Source organism: Macaca fascicularis, chromosome 3 (assembly GCF_037993035.2).
Source record: "Macaca fascicularis isolate 582-1 chromosome 3, T2T-MFA8v1.1".
Lineage (NCBI taxonomy): Eukaryota > Metazoa > Chordata > Mammalia > Primates > Cercopithecidae > Macaca > Macaca fascicularis.
This window is the reverse complement of record NC_088377.1, coordinates 198424970-198451685: the sequence shown is the minus strand read 5'-3', so window position 1 is coordinate 198451685 and position 26716 is coordinate 198424970. Positions and strand designations below refer to the sequence as shown.

The following is a 26716-nucleotide window of genomic DNA, read 5'->3' as shown; positions in this document are numbered from 1 at the left end:
CAGCTCAATATAATGAGGAATTAGTTCATCACTAAGTGGCTGGGAGGAAAGGGGCAAGTAAGGTACTAGGAGAAAGCACATTTAGATTTTAACAAAGGACTAAACTTCCTATTGATAAACAAGTTTTTTATTTCAATTTATTGTACTCATAGCTGAAAATATCCTTATATTTTAAATTACGCAGATGTAGAACCCATAGGGATGCCCAGTAGCAGTTACATACAAGGTCCATCAAACATCCAAAGGGTCTCTGAAACAACCGAGGCCGTTGTCCTGATAGCGTGCACGCTCCCTGCTGTTAACTACCCACCAACGTGAAATCCACAGTGAGCACAGCCAACTGCTCTGGGTGCCGTGCAGCTTTAGGTACTATCCTTATCTTCTCTGAACATTAAATATGACCAAACTTTACAAACACCATTTACCAAGGTGATTTTCTTTTCTTTTCGTTTTGCTTTTTTTTTCCAATGTGGGGAAAATGCTTTCTTCACTAAATGATTTTAAATGGAGGGAAAATGCTTTCTTCACTAAATAAATTTAGTGGTAACAAAGTTTATTCTTTATTTGAAATAGTAAAGCATACATAGTTTAAATCAGATTTCATTAAAATTTTTATGTTAAAAAACTAGAGTGAATGTCAAAGTAAATTTAAGTAACTTCCAAAAGACAACATGCCCAAATTAATTGCTAAGCATTTATGGAACGATTGTTAGCATGTTTGTAAATATCTTGATTTAAAAAAAAAAAAAAAAACTGTGAGGTTTTTGTTTCATCTATTTGGCTTATCTTCCATTAACAATTTACTCCATTTACACAGTATTATCAGCTTCACATTCGTTTCAGTTCAGTATTTTCTGGCTCTCAGGCACTAACACAATGCTAGCCATTTTATACACTTCAAAGAATACTGCCTTTGAGTAAACGAAAATGTTAAAAGTTAACATTTGTGAATAATGCATAAGCTAAAATGTGTGTGTGTGGGGGTGGGGTTCTTTTTTGTGGACCTACATGAAATAAGAACCTCTACGAAAATGAGAACCACCAATTTCACACACGCAAAACACACTTAAAGGTGCATCATCATAAGCCACTAGAAATCATGTTTATAAAACAGAACGCACAAAATGATGCAAACTCTAAAGAAATTTTTTAAAATGCTAGGAAAATATCTGACCATTTACCATCACAACGATGGGGAAAAAAACTGACTATGCATTAACAGCATTTCATTTCTAAGAGATGGATAGGGTTCCAATAGGTAACTGTTAAACACATTTCAGTATATCCTACATTTCCAATTATCAATATTATCTTATAATCATGAGCTCATTTCTAAAAATAAAGTCTAACTGACTACAACCAGTTACAGATTTCTTTGTTCCTTCTCCACTCCTGCTTCACTTGACTACAGAAAAAATGAAGTATCCAATGCAAAATGCAATCATTTAAATATCACAATATACACCAAAAGACTTTCTTTTCTTACCTCAGAATTTTGTCGTAAATAAGACACTATTTTAATAGCAAAACTCTAAAGACAATTTATATGTATCCATTGATAGGAAAGTGGTTATATTAAGTATGATATAAACTATGCTATGGAATATTATATACCACAAAAAATAACAAATATAAAGATGCTGATATGGAACTACTACAGACATTTTGTTGAGGTGAAAAAGCAGTATGATCTCTCATTTTAACTGAAAATGAGGGGGAGGACATGTTATGTTTAGACTTGTTCTGAAAGGATACTGAGAAAATAATAGTGGGAAGTTAGGGGGTTCAGTGAGATGATGATTTCATGGATGCTCTTTAGGTCTATTTATTTATTTTTTATTTTTTTATTTTTTTGAGACAGAATCTCAATGTGTCACCACACTGGAGTGTAGTGGTGTGATCTTGGCTCATTGCAACCTCCACCTTCCGGGTTCAAGCAATTCTCCGCCTCAGCCTCCCAAGTAGCTAGGATTATAGCCGCCTGCCACTACACCCGGCTAATTTCTGTATTTTTAGTAGAGACGGGGTTTCACCATCTTGGCCAGACAGGTCTGAACTCCTGACCTTGTGATCCACCCACCTTGGCCTCCCAAAGTGCTGGGATTACAGGTGTGAGCCACCGTGCCTGGCCTATCATTTTTTTAAAACAGAAAAAGTTAACTTTTTTTCTCCCAGACAGGGCCTCACTCTGTCACCCAAGCTGGAGTGCAGTGGTGCGGTCTTGGCTCACCGCAACCTTGCCCCCACCCCGCCAAACCATCCTCCCACCTCAGCCTAACCACAGGTACATACCATCATGCCCCTTTTTTTATTTTTTTATTTTTTTTGTATTTTTGGTATAGACGGGATCTCACCACGTTGCCCAGGCTGATCTGGAAGTCCTGGGCTCAAGGCATCTGCCTGCCTCAGCCTTCCAGAGTGCCGGGAGGAAAGTTAACTTTTTAAAAAAGCCACTCACTGACTGCAGAGTAGAAACGTAATCATTCTTAGAGCAAGAAAGACTCGTGATAATCTAGTTTGGCTTTCTCATTATCAAGAATTATGACTTTCTGGCTGGGCGTGTGGCTCACGCCTGTAATCCCAACACTTGGGGAAGCCAGGGTGGGAGGATCAACTGAGCTCAGTTCAAGACCAGCCTGGGCAACACGTGAGACCTTGACTCTGTTAAAAAAAAAAAAAAAAAAAAAATTAAAAAGAGAATTATGACTTTCCCATTACATGATCCAATAAAGAAAAGCCCAGAAAAGATGAACAGCTAAGTCACAGACAGTTGGTTCCCGAGTTAACTCTTCTTTTTTCAAGGTTACACTTTCTACGATTTCATCTTTTGCAGTAAAGGGGTTTCACAGTAGCAAGATGTGATGTGAACTGTGCTAACTGCCAACAAACTAGTATCTACTAACGCATCTCTAAAATAATATTTAAAAATTAAACAATTTTGTTTTGTTTTTGAGAAGGAGTCCCACTTTTTCACCCAGGCTGAAGTGAAGTGGTACGATCTCTGCTCACTGCAACCTCCGCTCCTCTGGGGTTCAAGCCATTCTCCTGCCTCAGCCTCCCGAGTAGCTGGGATTACAGGCGCCCGCCACCATGCCTGGCTAATTTCAGTATTTTTAGTAGAGACGGGGTTTCATCATGTTGGCCAGGCTGGTCTCAAACTCCTGACCTCAGGCAATCCACGCCCCTCGGACTCCCAAAGTGCTAGGATTACAGGCGTGAGCCACCACGCCTGGCAAAAAATTAAACAATGTTAAAGCTGCATTGTAAGAAAAATTAGTTCCAAAAGATATAGGACTGTTGGAGCCCCCTTCTCAGTGCCTGCAGGACGTGGTCCTCAACTTTCCAAGCAGTTACAGGAATGCACAAGTAAAGCAGGAGACAGAAGCAAGATGTGCAGGCAAGACAACCTGCCCAGACACAAGGGAGAGGCCTTACGGCATCCGGACAAACCACAGGGCAGTGCTGTGGGTTTTGCTAAATTATTTGGACACTCTGGGCCTTGATTTCTTCCTCCACAGGACACTAACACCTCTGCCTCACATAACAGAAGTCAAGATCAATGAGCACACACAAGAAAAGTGCCCTGCAGGAGAACAAATAATGAGTATCACAGCAGATCTCAACGTGGCAAATAAGGAGAGAAACAAACATCCTTAAAAGAAAATGCCCTCTTGATCATGGTGGATAAGCTTTTTGATGTGCTGCTGGATCTGGTTTGCCAGTATTTTATTGAGGATTTTTGCATCGATGTTCATCAGGGATATTGGTCTAAAATTCTCTTTTTTTGTTGTGTCTCTGTCAGGCTTTGGTATCAGGATGATGTTGGCCTCATAAAATGAGTTAGGGAGGATTCCCTCTTTTTCTATTGATTGGAATAGTTTCAGAAGGAATGGTACCAGCTCCTCCTTGTACCAAACCACATGATTATCTCAATAGATGCAGAAAAGGCCTTTGACAAAATTCAACAGCCCTTCACGCTAAAAACTCTCAATAAATTCAGTATTGATGGAACGTATCTCAAAATAATAAGAGCTATTTATGACAAACCCACAGCCAATATCATACTGAATGGGCAAAAACTGGAAAAATTCCCTTTGAAAACTGGCACAAGACAGGGATGCCCTCTCTCACCACTCCTATTCAACATAGTGTTGGAAGTTCTGGCTAGGGCCATCAGGCAAGAGAAAGAAATAAAGGGTACTCAGTTAGGAAAAGAAGAAGTCAAATTGTCCCTGTGTGCAGATGACATGATTGTATATTTAGAAAACCCCATTGTCTCAGCCCAAAATCTCCTTAAGCTGATAAGAAACTTCAGCAAAGTCTCAGGATACAAAATTAACGTGCAAAAATCACAAGCATTCTTATACACCAGTAACAGACAAACGGAGAGCCAAATCATGAATGAACTTCCATTCACAATTGCTTCAAAGAGAATAAAATACCTAGGAATCCAACTTACAAGGGATGTAAAGGACGTCTTCAAGGAGAACTACAAACCTCTGCTCAGTGAAATAAAAGAGGACATAAACAAATGGAAGAACATACCATGCTCATGGATAGGAAGAATCAATATCATGAAAATGGCCATACTGCCCAAGGTAATTTATAGATTCAATGCCATCCCCATCAAGCTACCAATGAGTTTCTTCACAGAATTGGAAAAAACTGCTTTAAAGTTCATATGGAACCAAAAAAGAGCTTGCATTGCCAAGACAATCCTAAGTCAAAAGAACAAAGCTGGAGGCATCATGCTACCTGACTTCAAACTATACTACAAGGCTACAGTAACCAAAACAGCATGGTACTGGTACCAAAACAGAGATATAGACCAATGGAACAGAACTGAATCCTCAGAAATAATACCACACATCTACAGCCATCTGATCTTTGATAAACCTGAGAAAAACAAGAAATGGGGAAAGGATTCCCTATTTAATAAATGGTGCTGGGATAATTGGCTAGCCATAAGTAGAAAGCTGAAACTGGATCCTTTCCTTACTCCTTATATGAAAATTAATTCAAGATGGATTAGAGACTTAAATGTTAGACCTAATACCATAAAAACCCTAGAAGAAAACCTAGGTAGTACCATTCAGGACATAGGCATGGGCAAGGACTTCATGTCTAAAACACCAAAAGCAATGGCAACAAAAGCCAAAATTGACAAATGGGATCTAATTAAACTAAAGAGCTTCTGCACGGCAAAAGAAACTACCATCAGAGTGAACAGGCAACCTACAGAATGGGAGAAAATTTTTGCAATCTACTCATCAGACAAAGGGCTAATATCCAGAACCTACAAAGAACTCAAACAAATTTACAAGAAAAAAACAACCTCATCAAAAAGTGGGCAAAGGATATGAACAGACATTTCTCAAAAGAGGACATTCATGCAGCCAACAGACACATGAAAAAATGCTCATCATCACTGGCCATCAGAGAAATGCAAATCAAAACCACAATGAGATACCATCTCACACCAGTTAGAATGGCAATCATTAAAAAGTCAGGAAACAACAGGTGCTGGAGAGGATGTGGAGAAATAGGTACACTTTTACACTGTTGGTGGGATTGTAAACTAGTTCAACCATTATGGAAAACAGTATGGCGATTCCTCAAGGATCTAGAACTAAAGTACCATATGATCCAGCCATCTCATTACTGGGTATATACCCAAAGGATTATAAATCACGCTGCTATAAAGACACATGCACATGTATGTTTATTGCGGCACTATTCACAATAGCAAAGACTTGGAATCAACCCAAATGTCCATCAGTGACAGACTGGATTAAGAAAATGTGGCATATATACACCATGGAATACTATGCAGCCATAAAAAAGGATGAGTTTGTGTCCTTTGTAGGGACATGGATGCAGCTGGAAACCATCATTCTCAGCAAACTATCGCAAGAACAGAAAACCAAACACCGCATGTTCTCACTCATAGGTGGGAACTGAACAATGAGATCACTTGGACTCGGGAAGGGGAACATCACACACTGGGGCCTATCACAGGGAGGGGGGAGTGGGGAGGGATTGCATTGGGAGTTATACCTGATGTAAATGACGAGTTGATGGGTGCTGATGAGTTGATGGGTGCAGCACATCAACATGGCACAAGTATACATATGTAACAAACCTGCACGTTATGCACACGTACCCTAGAACTTAAAGTATAATTAAAAAAAAAAAAAAAGAAAGAAAGAAAATGCCCTCTGCAGGTTTTAGGCCCTCATTGCTCTTCAGGCACAAGTGCGGGTGCTTCTCCATTGATTTCCCTGGCTTCAGGCCTTGCCTCCCTAGAATCAAACACCCAAACTGCACCCCACGCATCTCTAAAACCTAAGTCTCATTAATGTGCTTAAAACCCTTTAGCGGCTTTCCAGTCCTCCCTGAGTATGCCTTAGTGTGGCCTACAATGCCCGCCCCCCAGCTCTGTCCCTGATTACCTTCCTCCCAGCTCTGTCCCTGACTACCTTCCTTCCAGCCTTCTCTTCTACTTTGCCCACACCCTTTGCCCACCCCCATTCTGACCACAACCTGTAGCTGAACACCCTGTCTCCATGGTTGGACACCTTTGCCCATGCTGTCCCTCTAACTGGTGACAGTAATGTTAATATGTAAATAGTCCTAAGGCTCCCACCCAGTCCAGCACACAGAAACTGATGCTTGCTTGGGGATCCGGAAATAGGATACACACATGGTACTAGAACAGAAGGTAAACCAACTTCTGGGTACAAGGCTAGGCGGAAGTGTTCTCAGAAGACAGCCACTTTTCTGTGATGCTCCACTGCTTCTCACTTCCCTCACCTCTCCTCCCCGTCATGACAGGGCCACCGCCTGCCCCACGGTTGTCATGGTGACAAACCAAGGACTGACTAACTCCAAAATCATTGACTCCCCTTGGTCCAACTGCATAGGCCCCTCTTCTCTCCAAGAGCAAATGGATTAAAAAGTTAAATGATCTAAATCAGTGAATTTGCATCGTTACAAACAAATGACTCCTTATGGTTCTACCAGGCTTTTTTGAGGAAGATACTTAAACGGTTTAATAGTATTTCAGGCAGGGTAATGCAGGAACCTAAACGTTTCCAAGCAGCATAAGGGAGAAGGTAAGAGTTCACAAGAAAAGACAGCACGTGATCAGGAGGGCTCATCTAGAAAAATGGCATTTTAAGTCAGTTCTCTATTTGCTTGTTTTTCAAGCTGCTCCTAGTATGCCAATTTCTTTGTTACATTTCCAAAGAGCTACACAATCTCCTCTGAGTGAACTCACATTCACCAAAATGTATGTTGACAATGCCTGCTTTTTAACTCACTGTGTTGTTATTTATGTAGCCAATAACTACTGATATAGAAGGAAAGAGGTAAGAAGGAAAACCACAACTTTTAACTAACAGGCTGAGACAGAAAACATAGCATATTTGTTTTGCAGTGCTAACATTTACGACTTAGCTAAAACCGAAGTTCCCTTCTACGGTGGCTTTAGGATTATTTCCACAAATGCTTTGCTATTGCTTCCCTTCAGGAGGTGGAGCCCGATTTCCCTCACCCCAAGAGTGGGCTGGACAAATTCACTATGACCAAAGTCACAGTGTGTGGCTTTGAGACGGTCAGTCACCACAGGCTTTGCCCTTCCTCCCTGCTCTGTCTGGTCAGCAGCTTAGCGGGAAGCCAGCTGCCATGAGGACACGGTATCCCTAAGGAGCCCCGCAAGCGGCCGAGAACTGACTCTCCTGCCAACGGCCAGCACTAACTTCCAGGCTTGTGAATAGGCCAGCCCCGAAGTGGATCCAGATGCCTGCCCCACAGAACTGACCAAGGTAACAAAAACTTATTGCTTTAAGCTCTATTACAAAGCAATAAGCAACGAATATCTTTCTTTCATTCAGTGGAAATTAAGAAACTGGGAGGCCGGGCGCGGTGGCTCAAGCCTGTAATCCCAGCACTTTGGGAGGCCGAGACGGGTGGATCACGAGGTCAGGAGATCGAGACCATCCTGGCTAACACGGTGAAACTCTGTCTCTACTAAAAAATACAAAAAACTAGCCGGGCGAAGTGGCGGGCGCCTGTGGTCCCAGCTACTCGGGAGGCTGAGGCAGGAGAATGGCGGGAACCCGGGAGGTGGAGCTTGCAGTGAGCTGAGATCCGGCCACCGCACTCCAGCCTGGGCGACAGAGCCAGACTCAGTCTCAAAAAAAAAAAAAAAAAAAAAAAAAAGAAACTGGGAAAGTAGCTATCTTGACTGTTCAGATTAACATAATTTAAATGCAGACTGCAATACTGTTTTGTAATCTACTTATTTCCATTAACAAAAAATAATGTTCATAAATATAAGTATGCTAATAAATTAATGATAGACATTAATATACATCATGACCACTTTAAATGGCTGCATAGTATTTCACTGCATTGTTATATTAATGGTTATTTAACAAATGTCCCATATTTAGACATGTAGGCTGTTTCAGTATTTTTCAATATTATAAGTAACGCCATAAAATCACCTTTCCCATGCATCTTCTCCTATGCATATTAGTTCACTAGAATACATTTTTACATTTCTAAATGTAGAAATTTGTTCTGCTGGATCAGAGGGGACGTATCTTGTTAGACTTTTTTTTTTTGAGACAGAGTCTTGGCCTGTCACCCAGACTGGAGGGCAGTGGTATGATCTCGGCTCACTGCAATCTCTGCCTGCCAGGATCAAGCGATTCTTCCGCCTCTGCCTCCCGAGTAGCTGGGATTACAGGTGGGCGCCACCACGCTCAGCTAATTTTTTGTATTTTTAGTAGAGATGGGGTTTCACCACATTGGCCAGGCTGCTCTGGAACTCCTGACCTCAAGTGACCTGCCAGCCTCCACCTCCCAAAGTGCTCGGATTACAGGTGTGAGCCACCATGCCTGGCCTTGTTAGACTCTTGATAAACCTGTTATAACCAACCCTAGGTGGGTTATGCCCAGTGTCTGTACGTATGCCCTCAGCAGCAGCAGGCATTACCGCCTATAATTTGACCACCACCAAAGGTGATGGGCTATGGAAAGCATGGCTTCTCCTTCATGCTGACAAATGGTAAAGGGTGGCATTTGGAGGCCTGAAGAGAACAGAAGCATGCAGAAAGCAGTTGCTTTAAAGGCAGTATACAACACAGGTCACAGTCAAAGAATAAGATGCCCCACTTCCAAATTCCTAGGTGCCTACATTCTATAATAGAAGAATTAAAGAAAAGTCACAGAGGGAAGCTCCTTACAGCTTTTGCAAGAACTTCTTTTGAGGCTATTCTATAGTCTTATGAGACCATCTATTTTTTAACCTTTTAAAGATCCTAGCTGGCGATTCACACTGTAACTCAAGAAAATCAGCACACATTCAAGTGGTCAAAGCCAAGTAGGGGATATGATGAGGCAAGCCAGATGCCTAAGGCACAAATTTAAGGAGGCATTCACTCTCAGGGATGTGCCACTGCAGAGTCAGCCTGTGCATGAACCTGACAGTGTCTCCTTAAATTTTGTATCGTACTTTACCCACTTTCCTGTACGCCCAGATTTAATGTCCAAAGAAAATGAGACAATTAGTCTCAAGTCTCACTCCTTCCATTCTGCTTGGTTTCTATTTTTAAAAATCGGTTGAATTCCTGGCCGGGCATAGTGGCTCACGCCTGTAATCCCAGCACTTTAGGAGGCTGAGGTGGGTGGATCATCTGAGGTCAGGAGTTCGAGACCAGCCTGGCCCACACGGTGAAACCCCCGTCTTTACTAAAAATACAAAAATTAGCCGGGCGCGGTGGCGGGTGCCTGTAATCCCAGCTATTCGGGAGGCAGAGGCAGGAGCATTGCTTGAACCTGCGAGGCGGAGGTTGCAGTGAGCCGAGATCGCGCCACTGCACTCCAGCCTGGGCGACAAGAGCAAAACTCTACCTCAGAAAAACAAAAAAAAAGAATTCTTGACCTTATCTGTAGCAGGGAACTACAGTCTTCTGCTCCTACATGTACAGGATACAGCATAACTGTATTCAAGGGAACAAATACAGTGTTGCTAAATAATACCAGTCCTGACAATCAACATTTTCAGAGTCCGTCTGGGGTTGGGTAGTGGCAAGCCTGGAGTTCCAGCTCCTCAGGAGGCTGAGGCAGGAGAATCGCTGGAGACCAGGAGTTTGAGGCTGCTGTGCACTACGATCATACCTGTGACTAGCTACCGCACTCCAGCCTGGGGTACACAGTGAGGCCCTGTCTCTTAAACGGAAAAAAAAAAAAAAGAAGAAGAAAAAAAGGAACTAATTTGATCTTAGAAAATATTGACTTGGCCGGGCGCGGTGGCTCAAGCCTGTAATCCCAGCACTTTGGGAGGCCGAGACGGGCGGATCACGAGGTCAGGAGTTCGAGACCATCCTGGCTAACACGGTGAAACCCCGTCTCTACTAAAAAATACAAAAAAAACTAGCCGGGCGAGGTGGCGGGCGCCTGTAGTCCCGGCTACTCGGGAGGCTGAGGCAGGAGAATGGCGTAAAAACCCGGGAGGCAGAGCTTGCAGTGAGCTGAGATCCGGCCACTGCACTCCAGCCTGGGCGACACAGCGAGACCCCGTCTCAAAAAAAAAAAAAAAAAAAAAAAAAGAAAATATTGACTTTATTTGATGCCAGATCTGTAAGAAAAAGTTTTTATGTTCCACTGCAATGTATATGGAGCATTATACTAACACATGCATTACATGCATGCTTTTAAAAACAAAATAGCATAAAATGTTTTAAAATATTCTAGGTAATCTAGGTAATCCCTTCAATTATATAATAGAAGACAGTTTTACAAAGCTAAGCAATCAAGTTCTTATCATCTTAACAATCTAGACCTATCAAAGGGGAGGAATTAAAACTAGAGTAAATGAGGTCAAGCACGGTGGCTCACACCTGTAATCCCAGCACTTTGGGAAGTTGAGGCGGGCAGACCACTTGAGGCCAGGAGTTCAAGGTCAGCATGGCCAACATGGCAAAACCCCATCTCTACTAAAAACACAAGAAAAATTAGCTGGGCAAGGTGGTGGCGCCTGTAATCCCAGCTACTCAGGAGGCTGAGACAGGAGAATCACTTGAATTCAGAAGATGGAGGTGGCAGTGAGATCGCACCGCTGTACTCCAGGCACTCCAGCCTAGGTGACAGAGGGAGACTGTCTCAAACAAAACAAAACAAAACAAAACAACAGTAATTGGTTTTGGTAGGCCCTAGAGTATCCTCATTCCATAAGGCCAGTAACACCCTAATACCAAACCAGACAAAGACATCACAAAAACTCCACAAACTGATGTCCCTTATCAAAACAGATGCAAAAATCCTGAACGAAATATCAACAAGCTCAATCTAACAATGTATACAAAGAATTACGCATCACAATCAAGTGGGATTTATCCCAGATATGCAAGACAGGCTCAATATTCTAAAATGACTTAATATGATCCATCATATCCACAGGCTGCAGAAGGAAAATCACATGTAACATTAACAGATACAGAAAAAGCATCTGACAAAACCCAACATTCATTCACAATAAAAACTCTGCAATCTAGGAATAGAGGGGAATTTCCCCAATATGATAAAGAATATCTACCAAAAAACCCACCAAACATCATACTTAATGATGAGAAACTCAAAGCTTCCCCACTAAGATTGAGAACAAGGCAAGTTTTCACCATTCCTTTTCAACTATAATCCTACCTAATGCAGTAAGACAATAAAACGCATTGCTTTCTGACGGTCTTAGAAAAGAAAAAAGAAGGAAAAAAAAAGGCATACACATCAGAAAGGAAGAAATAAAACTGTCTTTGGCTGCAAATGAAATGATTATCTGTGCAGAAAATTCCAAAGATTAACCAAAAAACCCCTCCTGGAATTAAGAAGTGGTTATAGCAAGATTTCAGGACATAAGGTTAATATACATAAAAGTCAACTGCTTCTCTACCCATAAGCAATGAACTGGAATTTGAAACTGAAACACAACACCATTCACATTAGCACCTCCCAAAAATAAACACTTAGGTATAAATCTAACAAAACATGTATAAGGTATATATAAGGAAAATTATATAACCAATGAAAGAAAGAAAAGAACTAAACAAATTAAGAGATATTCCATATTCATGGATAGGAAGGCTCAACACTGTCAAGATTTTAGTTCTTCCCAACTTCATCTACCAACTCAACGCAAGCCCAATCAAAATTCCAACAGGTTTTGTGTCTGTGTGTGTGTGTGAATATCAACAAACTGCCTCTTATGGAGAGGCAAAAGATCCAGAAGAGCCAACACAATACTAAAGAAGAAGGAAGTCGAAGGACTTACACTACCAGACATCAATGCTTCCTATGGTTGGGCGCGGTGGCTCACGCCTGTAACCCCAGCACTTTGGGAGGCCGAGGCAGGCAGATCACTTCAGGTCAGGAGTTCAAGACCAGCCTGGCCAACATGGTAAAATCCCGTTTCTACTAAAAATACAAAAATTAGCCAGGTATGGTGGCACATGCCCATAATCCTAGCTACTCAGGATGCTGAGGTAGAAGAATCACTTGAACCCAGAAAGCAGAGGTTGCAGTGAGCCAAGATCATACCACTGCACTCCAGCCTGGACAACAGGAGACTCCGTCTCAAATTTTAAAAAGTTTAGTACATACACTAAGTATTATACTTTACTATAAATCTACAGTAATCAAGATGGTATGGTATTGACAAAAGAGAGAGAGATCAGTGGAGGAGAGAATAAAGCCATAACAGAGTTTAGAAATGGACCCATAAAGGCCAGACACGGGGGCTCATGCCTGTAATCCCAGCACTTTGGGACACCGAAATTGGCAGATCACGAGGTCAGGAGTTCAAGACCAGCCAGACCAACATGGTGAAACCTTGTCTCTACTAAAACTACAAAAAGTAGCCAGGTGTGATGGTGCACACCTGTAATCCTAGCTACTTGGGAGGCTGAGGCCGGAGCACTGCTTGAACCCAGGAGGCAGAGGCTGCAGTGAGCCGAGATTGCGCCACTGCACTCCAGCCTGGGAGACACAGCGAGACTCCGTCTCAAAAAAACAAAAGAGAAATAGATCCATAAAAATATAGCCAACTGATCTTTGACAAAGGAGAAAAGGCAGGCATTCAATGGAGTCGGGGAATGTCTTTTCAGAAATGGTGCTAACGACATCCATAAACAAAAAAACTTCAAAAATTAAAAATCTAGACACAGATTTTATACCCTTCACAAAAATTAACTCAAAATGTATCAGAGACCTAAACGTAAAATACAAAATTATAAAACAACTAGAATATACGAGAAAATTTAGGTTACCTTGGCTTTGATAATGACTTTTTAGATACAAGGCCAGAAGCAAGAGCCATGAAAAAAACACTGGCGAGTTGGACTTCATTAAAATTTAATAGTTATCCAATGTCACAAATGTACCACACAGACACAAGATGTAAATAACAAAGGAACAGCGTACAGCTGAGGGGAGGTTTTGAGGACTCTACAGTTTCCCATCAATTATTCTGTAAACCTTAAACCACTCTTAAAAAAAAAAAAAAAAAGCCTATTAATTGATAAAAAATAAAGTAAAAAGAAATGAGCTGTCAAGCCATGAAAAGAGCCTTAAATGCATATTACTAAGTGAAAGAAACCAATCTGAAAAGATTATATAGTGTATGATTCCAACTATATGACATTGTGGAAGAGGCTAGAGTAGAAACAGTAAAAAGAGCAGTGGTTGCCAGGTGTTACAGGGATGGGAGGGACGGATGAACATGAGAGCAATGAGGATTTCTTTCTTTTTTAAAAGAGTGTCACTCTTGCCGCCTAGGCTGGAGTACAATGGCGCAATTTCAGCTCACTGCAATCTCTGCCTCTCGGGTTCAACCAATTCTCCTGCCTCAGCCTCCTGAGTAGCTGGGATTACAGGCACCTGCCACCACGCCCAGCTAATTTTTCTATTTTTAGTCGAGACAACAGTTTCACCATGTTGGCCAGGCTGGTCTCTAACTCTTGACTCCAGGTGATCCACCCTCCTTGGCCTTCCAAAGTGCCAGGCCTCCTTCTTTTTTCTTTTTTTTTTTTTTTTTTGGAGACAGAGTCATGCTCTGCCACGCAGGCTGGAATGCAGCGGCACAATCCAGGCTCACTGCAACCTCCACCACCGGGACTCAAGCAATTCTCCTGCCTCAGCCTCCCATGCCCAACTAATTTTTTGTATTTTTAGTAGAGACGGGGTTTCACCATGTTGGCCAGGCTGGTCTCAAACTCCTGACTGCCTGCCTCGGCCTCCTAAAGTGCTGGGATTACAGGCGTGAGCCACCGCACCTGGCCAGCACTGAGGATTTCTAGGGCAGTGACATTCTTCTACATAATGCTGTAACGATAGATATATGTCATCACATATTCTTCAAAACCTACACAATGCACAACACACAGTGTGAGCCTGAATGTACACTATGGACTTCAATTAATAATAACACATCAACACTGGTTTATCCATTGTAACCAATGATCCACATTAATGCCAGATGCTAGTAACAGAGAAAAGTGAGGTGAGGGAGACTAGGCATATGGGAACCCTACCCTCTGCTTGATTGTAAACCTGAAACTGCTCTAAAAAATAATTTTTTTTTAAAAGCACTGGACAAACATTAAAGTGATCTTAATTCTACTCCCACTATTGTCAGAACTATCTACGAAAAGTTACAAATTTTCAGTTCCTCTGGTCTACAAACTTTTCTATACCCATATCCATCCCTAGCTTCTTTAAGTCTCAAAATCCTTCCCATTGCCTGCTCACACTCAGTTCTCCCCACTCTCGGGTATTCTCCAAGACTCTGAAAGTTATGCCACTCCTGTCTTCCCTACATTTTTAACGCCCTCACTTCCCAGTCTATAAACTTGTTTCCCCCGTCCCCCAAAACAAACAAAACTCTTCCGAGACCCCCAATTTCCCTCTATCATCCAATCTTCTAGTTCTTTTCAAAAAAGGTCTACCCTGTTGCCTCGCCCCTGCCTTATTTTTTAAGAGATGGCGTCCTGCTGTGTTGCCTTGGCTGGGGTGCTACGGCATGATCACAGCTCACTGTAGCCTTGAGCTCCCGCACGCCAGCGATCCTCCCGCCCCAGCCTTCGGTGTGGCGGATTACAGGCGTGTGCCACAGCATCCGGCCTGCGGTCGGCCCTGTTTCTGACTTTCCATCTGCTCTTCAATGTGCTATGCTCTTGACTTCCAACTCTGACTACCCTACAGAATATGCTCAAATCACCCAATTCTTCCCAGCTCCGCAGCCAGTGGGCTCTGTGTCTGTGCAGCACTTGGCACTGCCTGTCACTCCTCCCTCCTTGAGATTCACTCCCGGGACACCGCTGTCCTCCACTCTAGGAGGTGTGACTCTTTTGTAAGCCCCGCCCCCAACCCCCACACGTATTAAACGTTGCAGTACCTCACGAGTCCCACCCTGTCCCAAACCCCAAGCCCTCTTAGGGAACTGTGTTCCAAGCCACCAGTCTGTTGATAACCCCCAAATCTGCATCTCTAGCCCAGACTGCTTCCTGTGTCTGTCCCACAGGAACCCAGGCATTCAGTCAACAACCACTCCCTGCTTCTTGAAGAAGCTACCCCTGCTCACAGGTGCACCTAGTCTGCTCCATTTGAACTAAGCCTCCAAGACCCCCTCAGAGTGAGCTTATCAGCTGGAAACATGACCCAGGCCAATCAGACTTTCCTCTCCTGAAAATTGGTAATTATGATCAAACTTTCTTGACGCTTAAGCTAGGAAACCATGTGTGTGAAATGGAGAAAGCCAGTCTGCAGAGCCAGGAATGAAGGAGACAAAGAAGGGGGTACACCCAGCTCCCGGAGAAAGACAAGCGGCTCCTGTGGTGGTGACATGCTGTCTGGGTGTTTCTGACCTTGCTATTCCGTCAGACACACCTATCCTTTCATAAACCTGTTTTTGTTTCTTTTTGTTTTGCCTACTAAGCCAGTTTTAGTCCATTTCTGTACCTAAAATCAGATTACCCCAAGATATTCTTCTATACACTACCAAGAAAAACATACCACCAATTAAACTGTATCATGCTATCAGTGTGTATCCTGATGTCAGAAATATTTAAAGGTAGAAATCAGTGTGACTTAAAAAATTAAATTTCAGGCTGAGTATGGTGGCTCACGCCTGTAATCCCAGCACTTTGGGAGGCCGAGGCAGGCGGATCACCTGAGGTCAGGGCCAGCCTGACCAACATGGAGAAACCCCATCTCTACTGAAAATACAAAATTAGCCGGGCGTGGTGGCACATGCCTGTAAACCCAGCTACTCGGGAGGCTGGGGCAGGAGAATCGTTTGAACCCAGGAGGCGGATGTTTGCGGTGAGCTGAGATCCAGCCATTGCACTCCAGCCTGGGCAACACTGCACTCCAGCAGCAGCGAAACTCCGTTTCAAAAAAAACAAAACAAAACAAAAATTCAACTTTTATTTTAGATTCAGGGGGTACCTATGCAGGTTTGTTACAAGAATATACTGCATGACGCTGAGGTTTGGGGTACGAAGGACCCCATCACCCAGGGGGTGAGCGTAGTAACCAACAGGTAGTTCAGTTCCCCAGTCCTTTCCCCTGTCCCTCTTTTTCCTCCTCTAGTAGTCCCTGGTGTCTATCGTCCCCATCTTTATGTCCATGTGTAATCAATGTTTAGCTCCCCAAAGTGACTCTGAATCAATGGAATCCAATCTACACCTACTCCACACACCCCCGACTCCACAAACCTGAATGCCTTCTTGTCTTCCACCCATCCTTCAGGGCTAAGCTCCAAACTACTTTACTTTTTCTGAATCAGGATCAAGCGAAATTTAGAATGTAGCAATTACTCTCTATTGTTATTTAATTTTTAATTGCTTAAGTCTTATCTGCCCAGCAAGATTATAAACTTCTTCAAGCCAGACTTGTCATACACAGATCTATACAAATAATAAGTACTAAAAGTATTTAACTTGAAAAAAGAAAAAGGTTATTCGACAGATGGTAACTACTCCATTTTCCACTAAGCTCCAGAAAGGGAAGATTTCAAATAATAATTTAAGACGTGAGAAAAGAGTTAACTATAACTTCTCATTTTTCCAACAAGGGAAGGGACTTACGTGGCAGTCAAAGAGAATTCAGGAAAATAAGCATATGTAGGTGCTCAACATAATTAGTTGTCAGGAAACAAAATTAAAACCACAAAGAAACTACCTCCTCACTAAAATTAAAGGGCTTGCAATATCAAGTGTTGGCAAAGATGTGGAAACCTGGACACCTTCAGACGCTGTGGACATGCGACATGGGGAAACTGTGGCAGCGGTGTGCACAACAGCTGAACATACATTTAACCGAGGACCCAGCACAAGAGTATTAGGTGCACCAAAAGGCACACACGCCAAATGCCTGTAAGAAAACAGAATAAACCATGGTGCGTTCACACAAAGCGCAGTGCCGTGCACAGAGGCGGGTGGAATCCGCCTCTAAGACAGAAGCCAAGCCAAACAAGCCAGGCACAAAGGACAAGCGGCAAGTGGCTCCATGACCCTGAAGTTCAACAGGTAACGCTAATCTACAGTAACGGAGGTCAGGAGGACAGTCACCTTTGTGGGGCTGGAATACAGACATACCCGGCATAATGACCTTTCAGTCTGTCAACAACAGACCACATAAACACCGTGGTACCATAAGATTATAATTTGTATTTTTACTGTATCTATGTTTGGATGCACAAATATTCACCACTGCATTAAGAGTTGCCTACAGTATTCAGTACAGAAACACGCTGTCCAGGAGGGTAGCACAGGAGCAACTGGCTGTACCAAGCCGCTAGGTGTGTAGTGGGCAACACCAGCTAGGTGTGTGTTAAGTGCACTCTGATGGTCCCACAACAACCAATTGGCCTAGTGACAGTGTCCCCCTCTTTAAGTCACACATGACTGTAATTAAAGGGTGAGAGTGCAAGGGAGCCTCTGGAATGCTGGGAATGGTCTTCCTTTGATGTGAGTGGTATTCCCTCTAAAGGAGAGTGTCCATATGCAAAAATCCTTCAAGCTGTACATACAGCTGGGTCCTCACCCAGATTCCTTAACCAGGCCAGGGGACCCATGCCCCAGCTGCTGCCAGTTGCTACTAAGGGCTCTTTACTGCCACTCTCTCCCAGAAGAATGGCCCTCGGCTCAGGGTCAGCAGTGCAACACTCCCACCCTCATCCCGGGGCGGGGGGGAACCTACAGCCACCAGCCCCTCTGCAGCAATTATGGCCAACTGCGGCAAGCTCCTGGTGAGATGGGGCTAAAGCTAGCCTCCAGCTGAGACGCCCTTCCTCTTCAATTTCACTTGCACAAGGATCTCCTTAGCGCTTGTGAAGCTGACTGTATCTTACCTTATACTCCAATAAAAAGTGTTTTGTTTTTAAAGGGGTGATTGTTTCACACAGCTCAGGGTATCTTCCTTTGAGATTCTGATCAACAGATAAGAAACCTCACTCCCTCAGAGCAGAGATGCACTCCTTGGTGAAAACGGACCAACATCCATGGCCCGTGGGGTGTTCCTGCCCGCAACAGAGGCCGCGCCGCGCTATGAAAATGGCATGGAGTCTCAGGTGGTCTGCCACTAGCTTCCTGTGTGAATGTGCACTCGTTCAAATGCTCTGCAGCTCACCTTCCCAACTTGTAAGCAAGGAAATTTGGTCCAGAGATTCTCGGAAGTCTCTTCTAACCGGAGAAATCCTTTGATCTCTTAAGAAATTTTCATTAACGTGGAAGCCCCTAGGTGCTACCACGCCCACCCTGTAACCGCACAGTACTTAGTTGTGGAGCACAGCGACTTGCAAGCAATCACCATCACACAAACCTCAGAGCTTAAAAAGAATCAGCACACTTCTCTCCCAACTCTTGACCCAGGTTCCCTTCTACCCTCAGAAACTACCAAACACAGCACCATGGCACAATCTTAACAGCAGTTCCTCCTTGGCCTGCCAGCATCCACTCCGCGTTACGTGCCTACCTGGTGGTTGTGATATACAGAATATACTGACAAACAACAAAAACTAGGTGAAGCAATTTAAAGAACATTTCAGAAATGATGGGAAGGGGTGGGAAGGGAGGGGCGGGAGCAAGACCACACAGCATTCAAAGACTTAGCGGTTCCAGTGAACCAACCAACCGATGCCCGTCTTCAGGGACAGACAGCTGGAAATTCTAGACTAGAACAGAGGCGTCATGGTTTGCCTACCCTTATTCTAAACAATGACCATGCGAACAACTTATGGCCCATCACAACAGATACAAGTCCGGAGTCTCTCCACAGTTTCCGGGAGGCTGGTAGCGAATAATTGCCCTGGTCTTGGATTCAAACACGTGGCTATTCATGAGGCGTTCTGCTTCCACTTCAGAGATTATCGACATCAGCAAATGCGCGCCGTTCACCTTCTACAACCGAAAACGCCCTTCAGGTGGCATTCGAAAAGCAGCCACTCCCTGATGCCATGCGGGAGCGAGCACGGAAAGCCCCATTTCTGAAAGCAAACACCCAGAAAGGGTAAGTTCACCTTGGGTGGCACAAAGCATGCCAGGGTTCCCCGGCCGCCTGCATGGAAGGGAGCCACGGCCAGCGCGCCCGGGTCCCGAAGCGCAGCGGACAGGCAAGGCCCCCACGGGCGCGGCCTCCAGTTCCAGCCAGGGAGGCCCCGAGTCCAGCCCTAAGTCCTAGGCAGAGTCCTGGCCCCAAGTCTCGGCCCCGAATCCAACCCCGAGTCCTTGCTGGGGCTGACCCGAGATCCGGCGAGGAAGCCCCGAGTCCCGGCCAGGGAGGCCCCGAGTCCAGCCCCGAGCCCCGGCCGCGCAGGTCCCGAGCCGAAGGAGCCCCGCCAACCCGGGCCTCACCTTCCTGCTCGCGCCGCCAAGAGACACCTTGGGCCGCGTCTTGAAGTCGCCTTCGAAGCTGAACATCCTGGCAGCCTAGCCCATGTGCGGACGGCGCCGCCGCGGAAGCAGCCGGGCGGGCGGGGCACGGGGCGGGCTGGGAGGCTCTCGGCGCCCGCCCGCCCGGCCCAGGGCAGCGAGGACGCGGCGGCCGGGAGGCGACCCGAGCCCGCCCCCGGGCTGTACCCTCCCAGCCCTGCCCTGGGGCGGGAGGGGCGGCAACACTGGAGGGGCGGCCCTGCCTCGCCTGCCCCTCATCCACGCCGGCCACTGCTCCGGCCGCTGCAGGGGCGCCCAGCGGGCAGCAAACCCGGCGCTTGCACCTGGAACTGCCGCCTCGGGAGGGAAGATGGCGGTCAGCCGTCACTGCGTGCGCGGCCCTGCAGACGTGCGCGCCTCCGCCATCGACGCCACGGCGCTCTTCCCGGCGGCTCCGCCAGCGTGCGCGGCCCCGCAAGGCGCGCTGGAGCCTGGGGAGGAGGGCGGTGACCTGGGCACGCGGCGGAGTGGGCGGGGCCTGGTGCGTGCGGAGGGCGCGGCGGGGGGCGCGGCGGGGGGCGCGGCGGGGGGCGCGGCGGGGGGCGCGGCGGGGGGCGCGGCGGGGGGCGCGGCGGGGGGCGCGGCGGGGGGCGCGGCGGGGGGCGGGAGGTTTTGGGTGCGGGGCGGGATGCAGGGAAGGCGGAGTGCGAGGCGTGGGCCGGGGTGGGGTGCACGGCAGGGTGCGTGGTGCAGGGTGGGGTGCAGGGGCCGGCACCCGGAGCGGCCAATCTGGTGCCAGACTCGAGTGAGTGAGGCGGGAAAGGAGCAGCTAGGCCCAGCCCGTCTGTTTACACCCCACCTGTTCTATGTCTATGACACGCACAGACGGACGTAAATATTTACCATGTACACAGACATGCGCAGATTTGCCTCATACATACACAGCACACATATGCATCAATATACACACACAGCATCAATACATATCAATATGTATCATGTACACATACCTGTGTATGCATAAATATGCTCCTGGACTTACCATGGGGCTTTGTCCTGATAAACCCATCGTAAGATGAAAATATTGTAAGTTGAAAATGTATTTAATACTACAATAAACCCATCACAAAGTCAGAAAATTGTGAGTTGAGCCATTTTAAGTTGGGAACCACCTATACATAAACATGTGTCTTGTTATACGTATACATAAATAATCTCTCATATACATGTGCATATACATATATATCATACACGATTGAAGCCAATTTCTAAAAATTGATTTTTGGTTGTATATAAGGTATGCAACAGATTTCATAGACACATTGTGAAATGACTACCCTCTTTGTGTTTGTTTGTGAGGGTAAAATCTACTCTTGGCAAAATTTCAACACACAGTATGATACCATCTACAGTCCTCCTGCGGCTGAGCATGGTGGCTCACGTCGGTAATCCCAGCACTCTGGGAGGCCAAGGCGGGTGGATCACCTGAGGTCAGAAGTTCGAGACCAGTCTCGCTAACATGGTGAAACCCCATCTCTACCAAAAATACAAAAATTAGGCCAGCGTGGTGGTGCGCACCTGTAGTCCAAGCTACTCTGGAGGCTGAGGCAGGAGAATCGCTTGAACCTGGGAGGCAGAGGTTGCAGTGAGCCGAGATCACGTTATTGCACTCCAGCCTGGGTGACAAAGCAAGACTCCGTCTCAAAACAAAAAAGGAAAAAAAGAAATACAGTCCTGGCACCGCCTGTAATCACAGCACTTTGGGAGGCCGAGGCAGGTGGATCACCTGAGGTCAGGAGTTTGAGACCAGCCTCGCCAACATGGGGGAACCCACTCTCTACCAAAAATACAGAAATTAGCTGGGCGTGGTGGCATGTTTATGTATAGGTGGTCCCCAACTTAAAGTTCTTAAACTTCTAGCTACTTGGGAGGCTGAGACAAGAGACTCGCTTGAGTCCACGAGGCAGAGGTTGCAATGAGCTGAGATCCTGCCACTGTACTCCAGCCTAGGTGACAGAGTGAGACTCTGTCTCAAAAAATAAAAATAAATAATAATAATAATAAACAGTCCTCCTGTGAACATTAGATCTATGGGCATATTTATGCTACATAACTGCAAGTTTGTGTCCTTTTACATATCTCTCCCCATTTTCCCCAGCCCCAGGAAGCATCACTCTACTCTCTGTTTCTAGATGGGATTTGACTGTTGGATTCCATGTGCAAGTGAGCTCATCAGTATGTTTCTCTCTGTGTCTCACTTATTTCACTTGGCATCATGTCCTCCAGGTTCATACATGTAGCCAATGACAGGAGTGCCTTCTGTATCTTGCTGTTATGAATAATGTTGCAATGAACTGAGAGGAGCACCAGAAGAAACAATTTCATTTCCTGTAGAGATAGAACCAGCAGAGGGATCGCTGAGTCATGTGGTAGTTCTAGTTTTGTTTTTTTGCGGAAGCTCCATACTGTTTGCCAAAATGGCTATACCTCCAACCATGGGCAAAGGTTTCTATTTGCCCACACCCTCACCAACACTTGTCTTTTGGATAATGGCCATGCTAATACTGTGACGTGATATTTCATCGTGGTTTTGTTTTGCATTTCCTTGACGGTTACTGATGATAAGCACCTTTTCATTACCTCTTGGCCATTTTTATGTCTATTTGGAAAAATTCAGGCCCTTTGCTTGTTTTTTAATTGGGAAAACCCAACTTTTAAAACTAATATTTGTCGTTACTATGTGGAATGCACTGTTTTGGGTTTTTTTTTTAATCTCTTTATTTTATTATTTTTTTTTGAGACAGGGTTTCACTCTGTTGCCCAGGCTGGAGTGCTGTGGTGCAATCACAGCTCACTGCAGCCTCAACCTCCTGTGCTCAAGCAATTCTCCCACCTCAGCCTCCCAAATGGCTGGACTGCGGGTGTGTGCCAGCAGCCTGGCTATTTTTTTTCCCCCTACCTCTTGCACAGGTGGGTCTCATTATGTTGCCCAGGCTGGTCTCGGATTCCTGGGCTCAAGAGATCCTCCTGCCTCGGCCTCCCAAAGTGCTGGGATTACAGGCATGAGCCACTGCACCCGGCTGTCACTTCTTCTTTTTAATGCTAGATGCAAAGCACTAAATACATTTCACAACCTACTAATGGGTCTCAGCTCACAGTTTGAAAAATTCTGCCATATAAATTAAATATACATAGATAGATGGTTAGAAAGATATACAAATACTCTACTGTTGTCTGAATGTTGGTGTCTCCCCAAAATCATAGTTTGAAACTTAGTCCCCAATGTGATCATATTAAGAGGAGGGGCCATTAGGAAGTCTTAAAGCATGAGGGTCCACCCCCATGAAGGAAACCAGTGCCCAAGGCGGCCTGTTTGTCCCGTCTGCCATGTGGAGACACAGCAAGAAGGCACCATCCATGAAGCAAAGTCCTCAGACACAGAATGTAGGGTGCCTTGATCTTGGACTTCCCAGATTCCAGAGCTGTGAGAAATACATTTCTGTTGTCCAAAAATTACCCAGGCTAAGGCATTTTGTTATAGCAACCCAAACAGAATAGGCACCCACACCCAGACACAAATGTGTGCGTGTAAATATATATGTGAACAAGGTCACGGTTCATATATATGAATGTGTGTATATATATATATAAAAGTGTGGTCTGTTTCCACACTCAGCCCAGGGTGGACATGTCTCTGTTCACATATATATATATATGTATGAACTGTGATAGTTCATACATATATATATATATATATATGAACTATCACAGTTCATACATATATATATGAACTATCACAGTTCATACATATATATATGAACTATCACAGTTCATATATTTGAACTGTCATAGTATAGAATGTATTTTTAATCATAAAATGTTCCAATTTTACCATTTTGAAAGTTTACAAATTTTGTCAGTTAAAAAATATAACCTTTTGTTTTTACCTTTCAGGTTAGCAAAGATTTAAAATTGGTAATATCAATATTTGTGACCTCTGTAAGTCTGCTCTGAAGTCTCAGATTCCTGTTGTTTTTTTTTTTTGGAGACAGAGTCTTGGCTCTTGTTGCCCGGGCTGGAGTGCAATGGCGTGATCTCTGCTAACTGCAACCTCCACCTCTCCACCTCCTGGGTTCAAGTGATTCTCCTGCCTCGGCCTACTGAGTAGCTGGGATTATAGGCATGCCACCATGCCCGGCTAATTTTTGTGTTTTTAGTAGAGATGGGGTTTCACCATGTTGACCAGGCTGGTCTTGAACTCCTGACCTCAGGTGATCTGCCCGCCTCGGCCTCCCAAAGTGCTGGGATTACAAGCGTGAGCCACCGCGCCAGGCCTGAAGTCTCAGATTCTGCTTCAAATGAACCCTTCCAATGTCTGGGCTAGGAGGAGAAGCATGCATGCTCATGTGACTCTCACATCAACCTCAGTGTTGCTGGTAACTGGGGGATGCTCTCCCACATCTGCTGGGCCTCTTTCAAACGTTCTGACCGGCCCACGTGGGTAGGGAAGAAGTGCTCCTGACTGCACCTCTACCCATCTCAACACCACTGTCCGGCGTCTGGTCTGTTTCCACACTCAGCCCAGGGTGGGCGCGTCTCTGTGCTGAGGTCGGTGTGTCTGCTGGGTGGCCCTCCTCCATGAGCCACTTCTTCCCCGGGTATCCACTGGAGAACCAGTGATACTGCAGGAAAAGCTGTCTTATCAGGATCATTTCACCGTCTTTAACTGCGGTTCCTAATGAAGGATTTTCAAGGATTTTAAAAGTACCTTTATATAGAAAATTTCAAACTCAACAAGCCGGGGAGACTCATATGACCAATCAGTCTCCATCAGCTATCGCCCAGCATCGGTGACTGCCCACCCCGGGGCCAGTCTTATGTGACAGACTCCCCTCCATCCCTTTGAAGCAAATTCCAGACATCGTTTCGTCAGTATCTCTTAAAAAGTGGAATTTTTGTACAAGATTATGATCTCGTTATCACTCTACAAAGATTAATAATTTTCAAGAGTAATTTTCACTATAAAAGATTTTCAGGCTGGGCATGGTGGCTCACACCTGTAATCCTAGCACTTTGGGAGGCCAAGGTGGGTGGATCGCTTCAGCTCAGGAATTTGAGACCAACTTGGGCCACATAGCAAGATCCCATCCCTAAAAAAAAAACACACACACAAAAATTAGCCAGGCATGGTGGCTGTAGTCCCAGCTACTCGGGAGGCTAAGGTGGGAAGATCCCTTGAGCCTGGGAGGCAGAGATTGCAGTGAGTGGAGATTGCACCACTCTACACCAGCCTGGGGGAGAAAGACAGACCCTGTCTCAAAAAAAAAAAAAAAAAAAAAAAAAAAATTCCAACCATAGGTGCTGACCTAGAACCTAATGCTTGTACACTCCGACTCCAGTGAACAGCACTGTTTACTTGGCCTACTTCCTCTTGTAGACAGCAAACTCCTAAAGGGTGAGGAGCTGTCTACCTCACTTTTGTACCAACTGCAGGCCCTCAAATATGTGTTGGATTAAACAGATGATTGTGGAAAGAGTAGGTCAAAATCCTACAACTACTACATACCTATCAGAGCAGCTAAAATAAATACTGACAGCATCAAATGCTAGCAAGGAGGTGAAGAAACTACACCTCTCATATGTCACTGTGGGAAAGTAAAATGGTGCAACCAGTCTGGAAAATAGTTTGGCAGTGACTTTAATAAAAAAACTTAGCTGGGCATGGTGGCTGGTGCCTGCAGTCCCAGCTACTCAGGGGGCTGAGGTGGGAGGATTGTTTGAGCCTAGGAGGTTGAGGCTGCAGTAAGATGTGACTGTGCCACTGCACTCCAGCCTGGTCAACACAATGAGACCCTGTCTCAGAGAAAATGTAATTAATTTAATTTATAAACTAAACATACACTTACCACAGGACCCAGCAATTGCATTCCTGTGCATTTACCTCAGACTAATGAGAACTTATGTCTATCAAACATTTTACACAGATGTCCACAGCAGCTTGATTTGTAATAGCCCAAATTTGGAAACACCGAAATGCCCTTCAAAGGATGATAGTTAAACCTCAGCAGGTGCACGCCATGGACACTACTCAGCAATTTTTACAAAGAACAAACTACTGATGCCCACAGACAGCCCTCAAGGGTATCCTGCTGATGGGAAAAGCCAGTCCCATAAGGTCACACCATACTGTATGACTCCATTCACATGACAAGGACAGGGAGGAAGAGGAGGAGGCTGGCTTCAAAGGGAGGCCATTGTGGTGATGGAGCAATTTTGTAACTTGACCTATGCCACCATGCCAGGCTAATTTTTGTATTTTTTGTGGAAATGGGGTTTTGCCATGTTGCCCAGGCTGGTCACCTGCCTCAGCCTCTCAAAGTGCTGGAGTTACAGGCATGAGCCATCATGCCCAGCTGTGATGGTTAATATTTGTGTCAACCTGAGGGCCCTAAGGGATGCCCAGATAGCTAGTAAAACATGATTCTGGGTGCTGCCTTCACCAACATGAGCAGGCAACCTCCAACTCACTCAGAGCCTGAATAGAAGAGAAAGGTGTTTAGGAGGAGCAAGATTATATGGAGGAGAAAAAAAAAAGGTGGAAGGACGGAACCTGAGGGAAACTTCTCCCTCTTTGTTCTTGAGCTGGGACATTCATCGTCTTCTGTCCGCGGGCATCAGAGCTCCGGGCTATTGCTTCAGACTCTGGGACTTCACTGGCTCTTCACCCCGTCCCACGCCACCAGCTCTCCTGCGTCTCAGGATTACAGACGGCAGATGGTGGGAGT

General features: G+C 45.1%; 1 protein-coding gene across 7 annotated transcripts in view; it reads right to left on the bottom strand.

The window, feature by feature from the left end:
- UBE3C (ubiquitin protein ligase E3C) overlaps positions 1-20314 on the bottom strand; it is a 138623-nt gene extending 118309 nt beyond the window's left edge. For 4 of the 7 annotated variants that reach the window (XM_005551280.3, XM_045388054.2, XM_045388051.2 and 1 more), the window contains exon 1: positions 19914-20314. In XM_005551280.3, coding sequence (XP_005551337.3) covers positions 19914-19979 — 66 coding nt within the window. In that variant the 5' untranslated portion in view covers positions 19980-20314. Of the gene's footprint in view, positions 1-19263; positions 19541-19913 lie in introns of those variants that run through there. The other 3 variants (XM_074036483.1, XM_074036484.1, XM_074036485.1) reach the window with 1 other exon arrangement.
- Positions 20315-26716: the final 6402 nt, after the last annotated feature.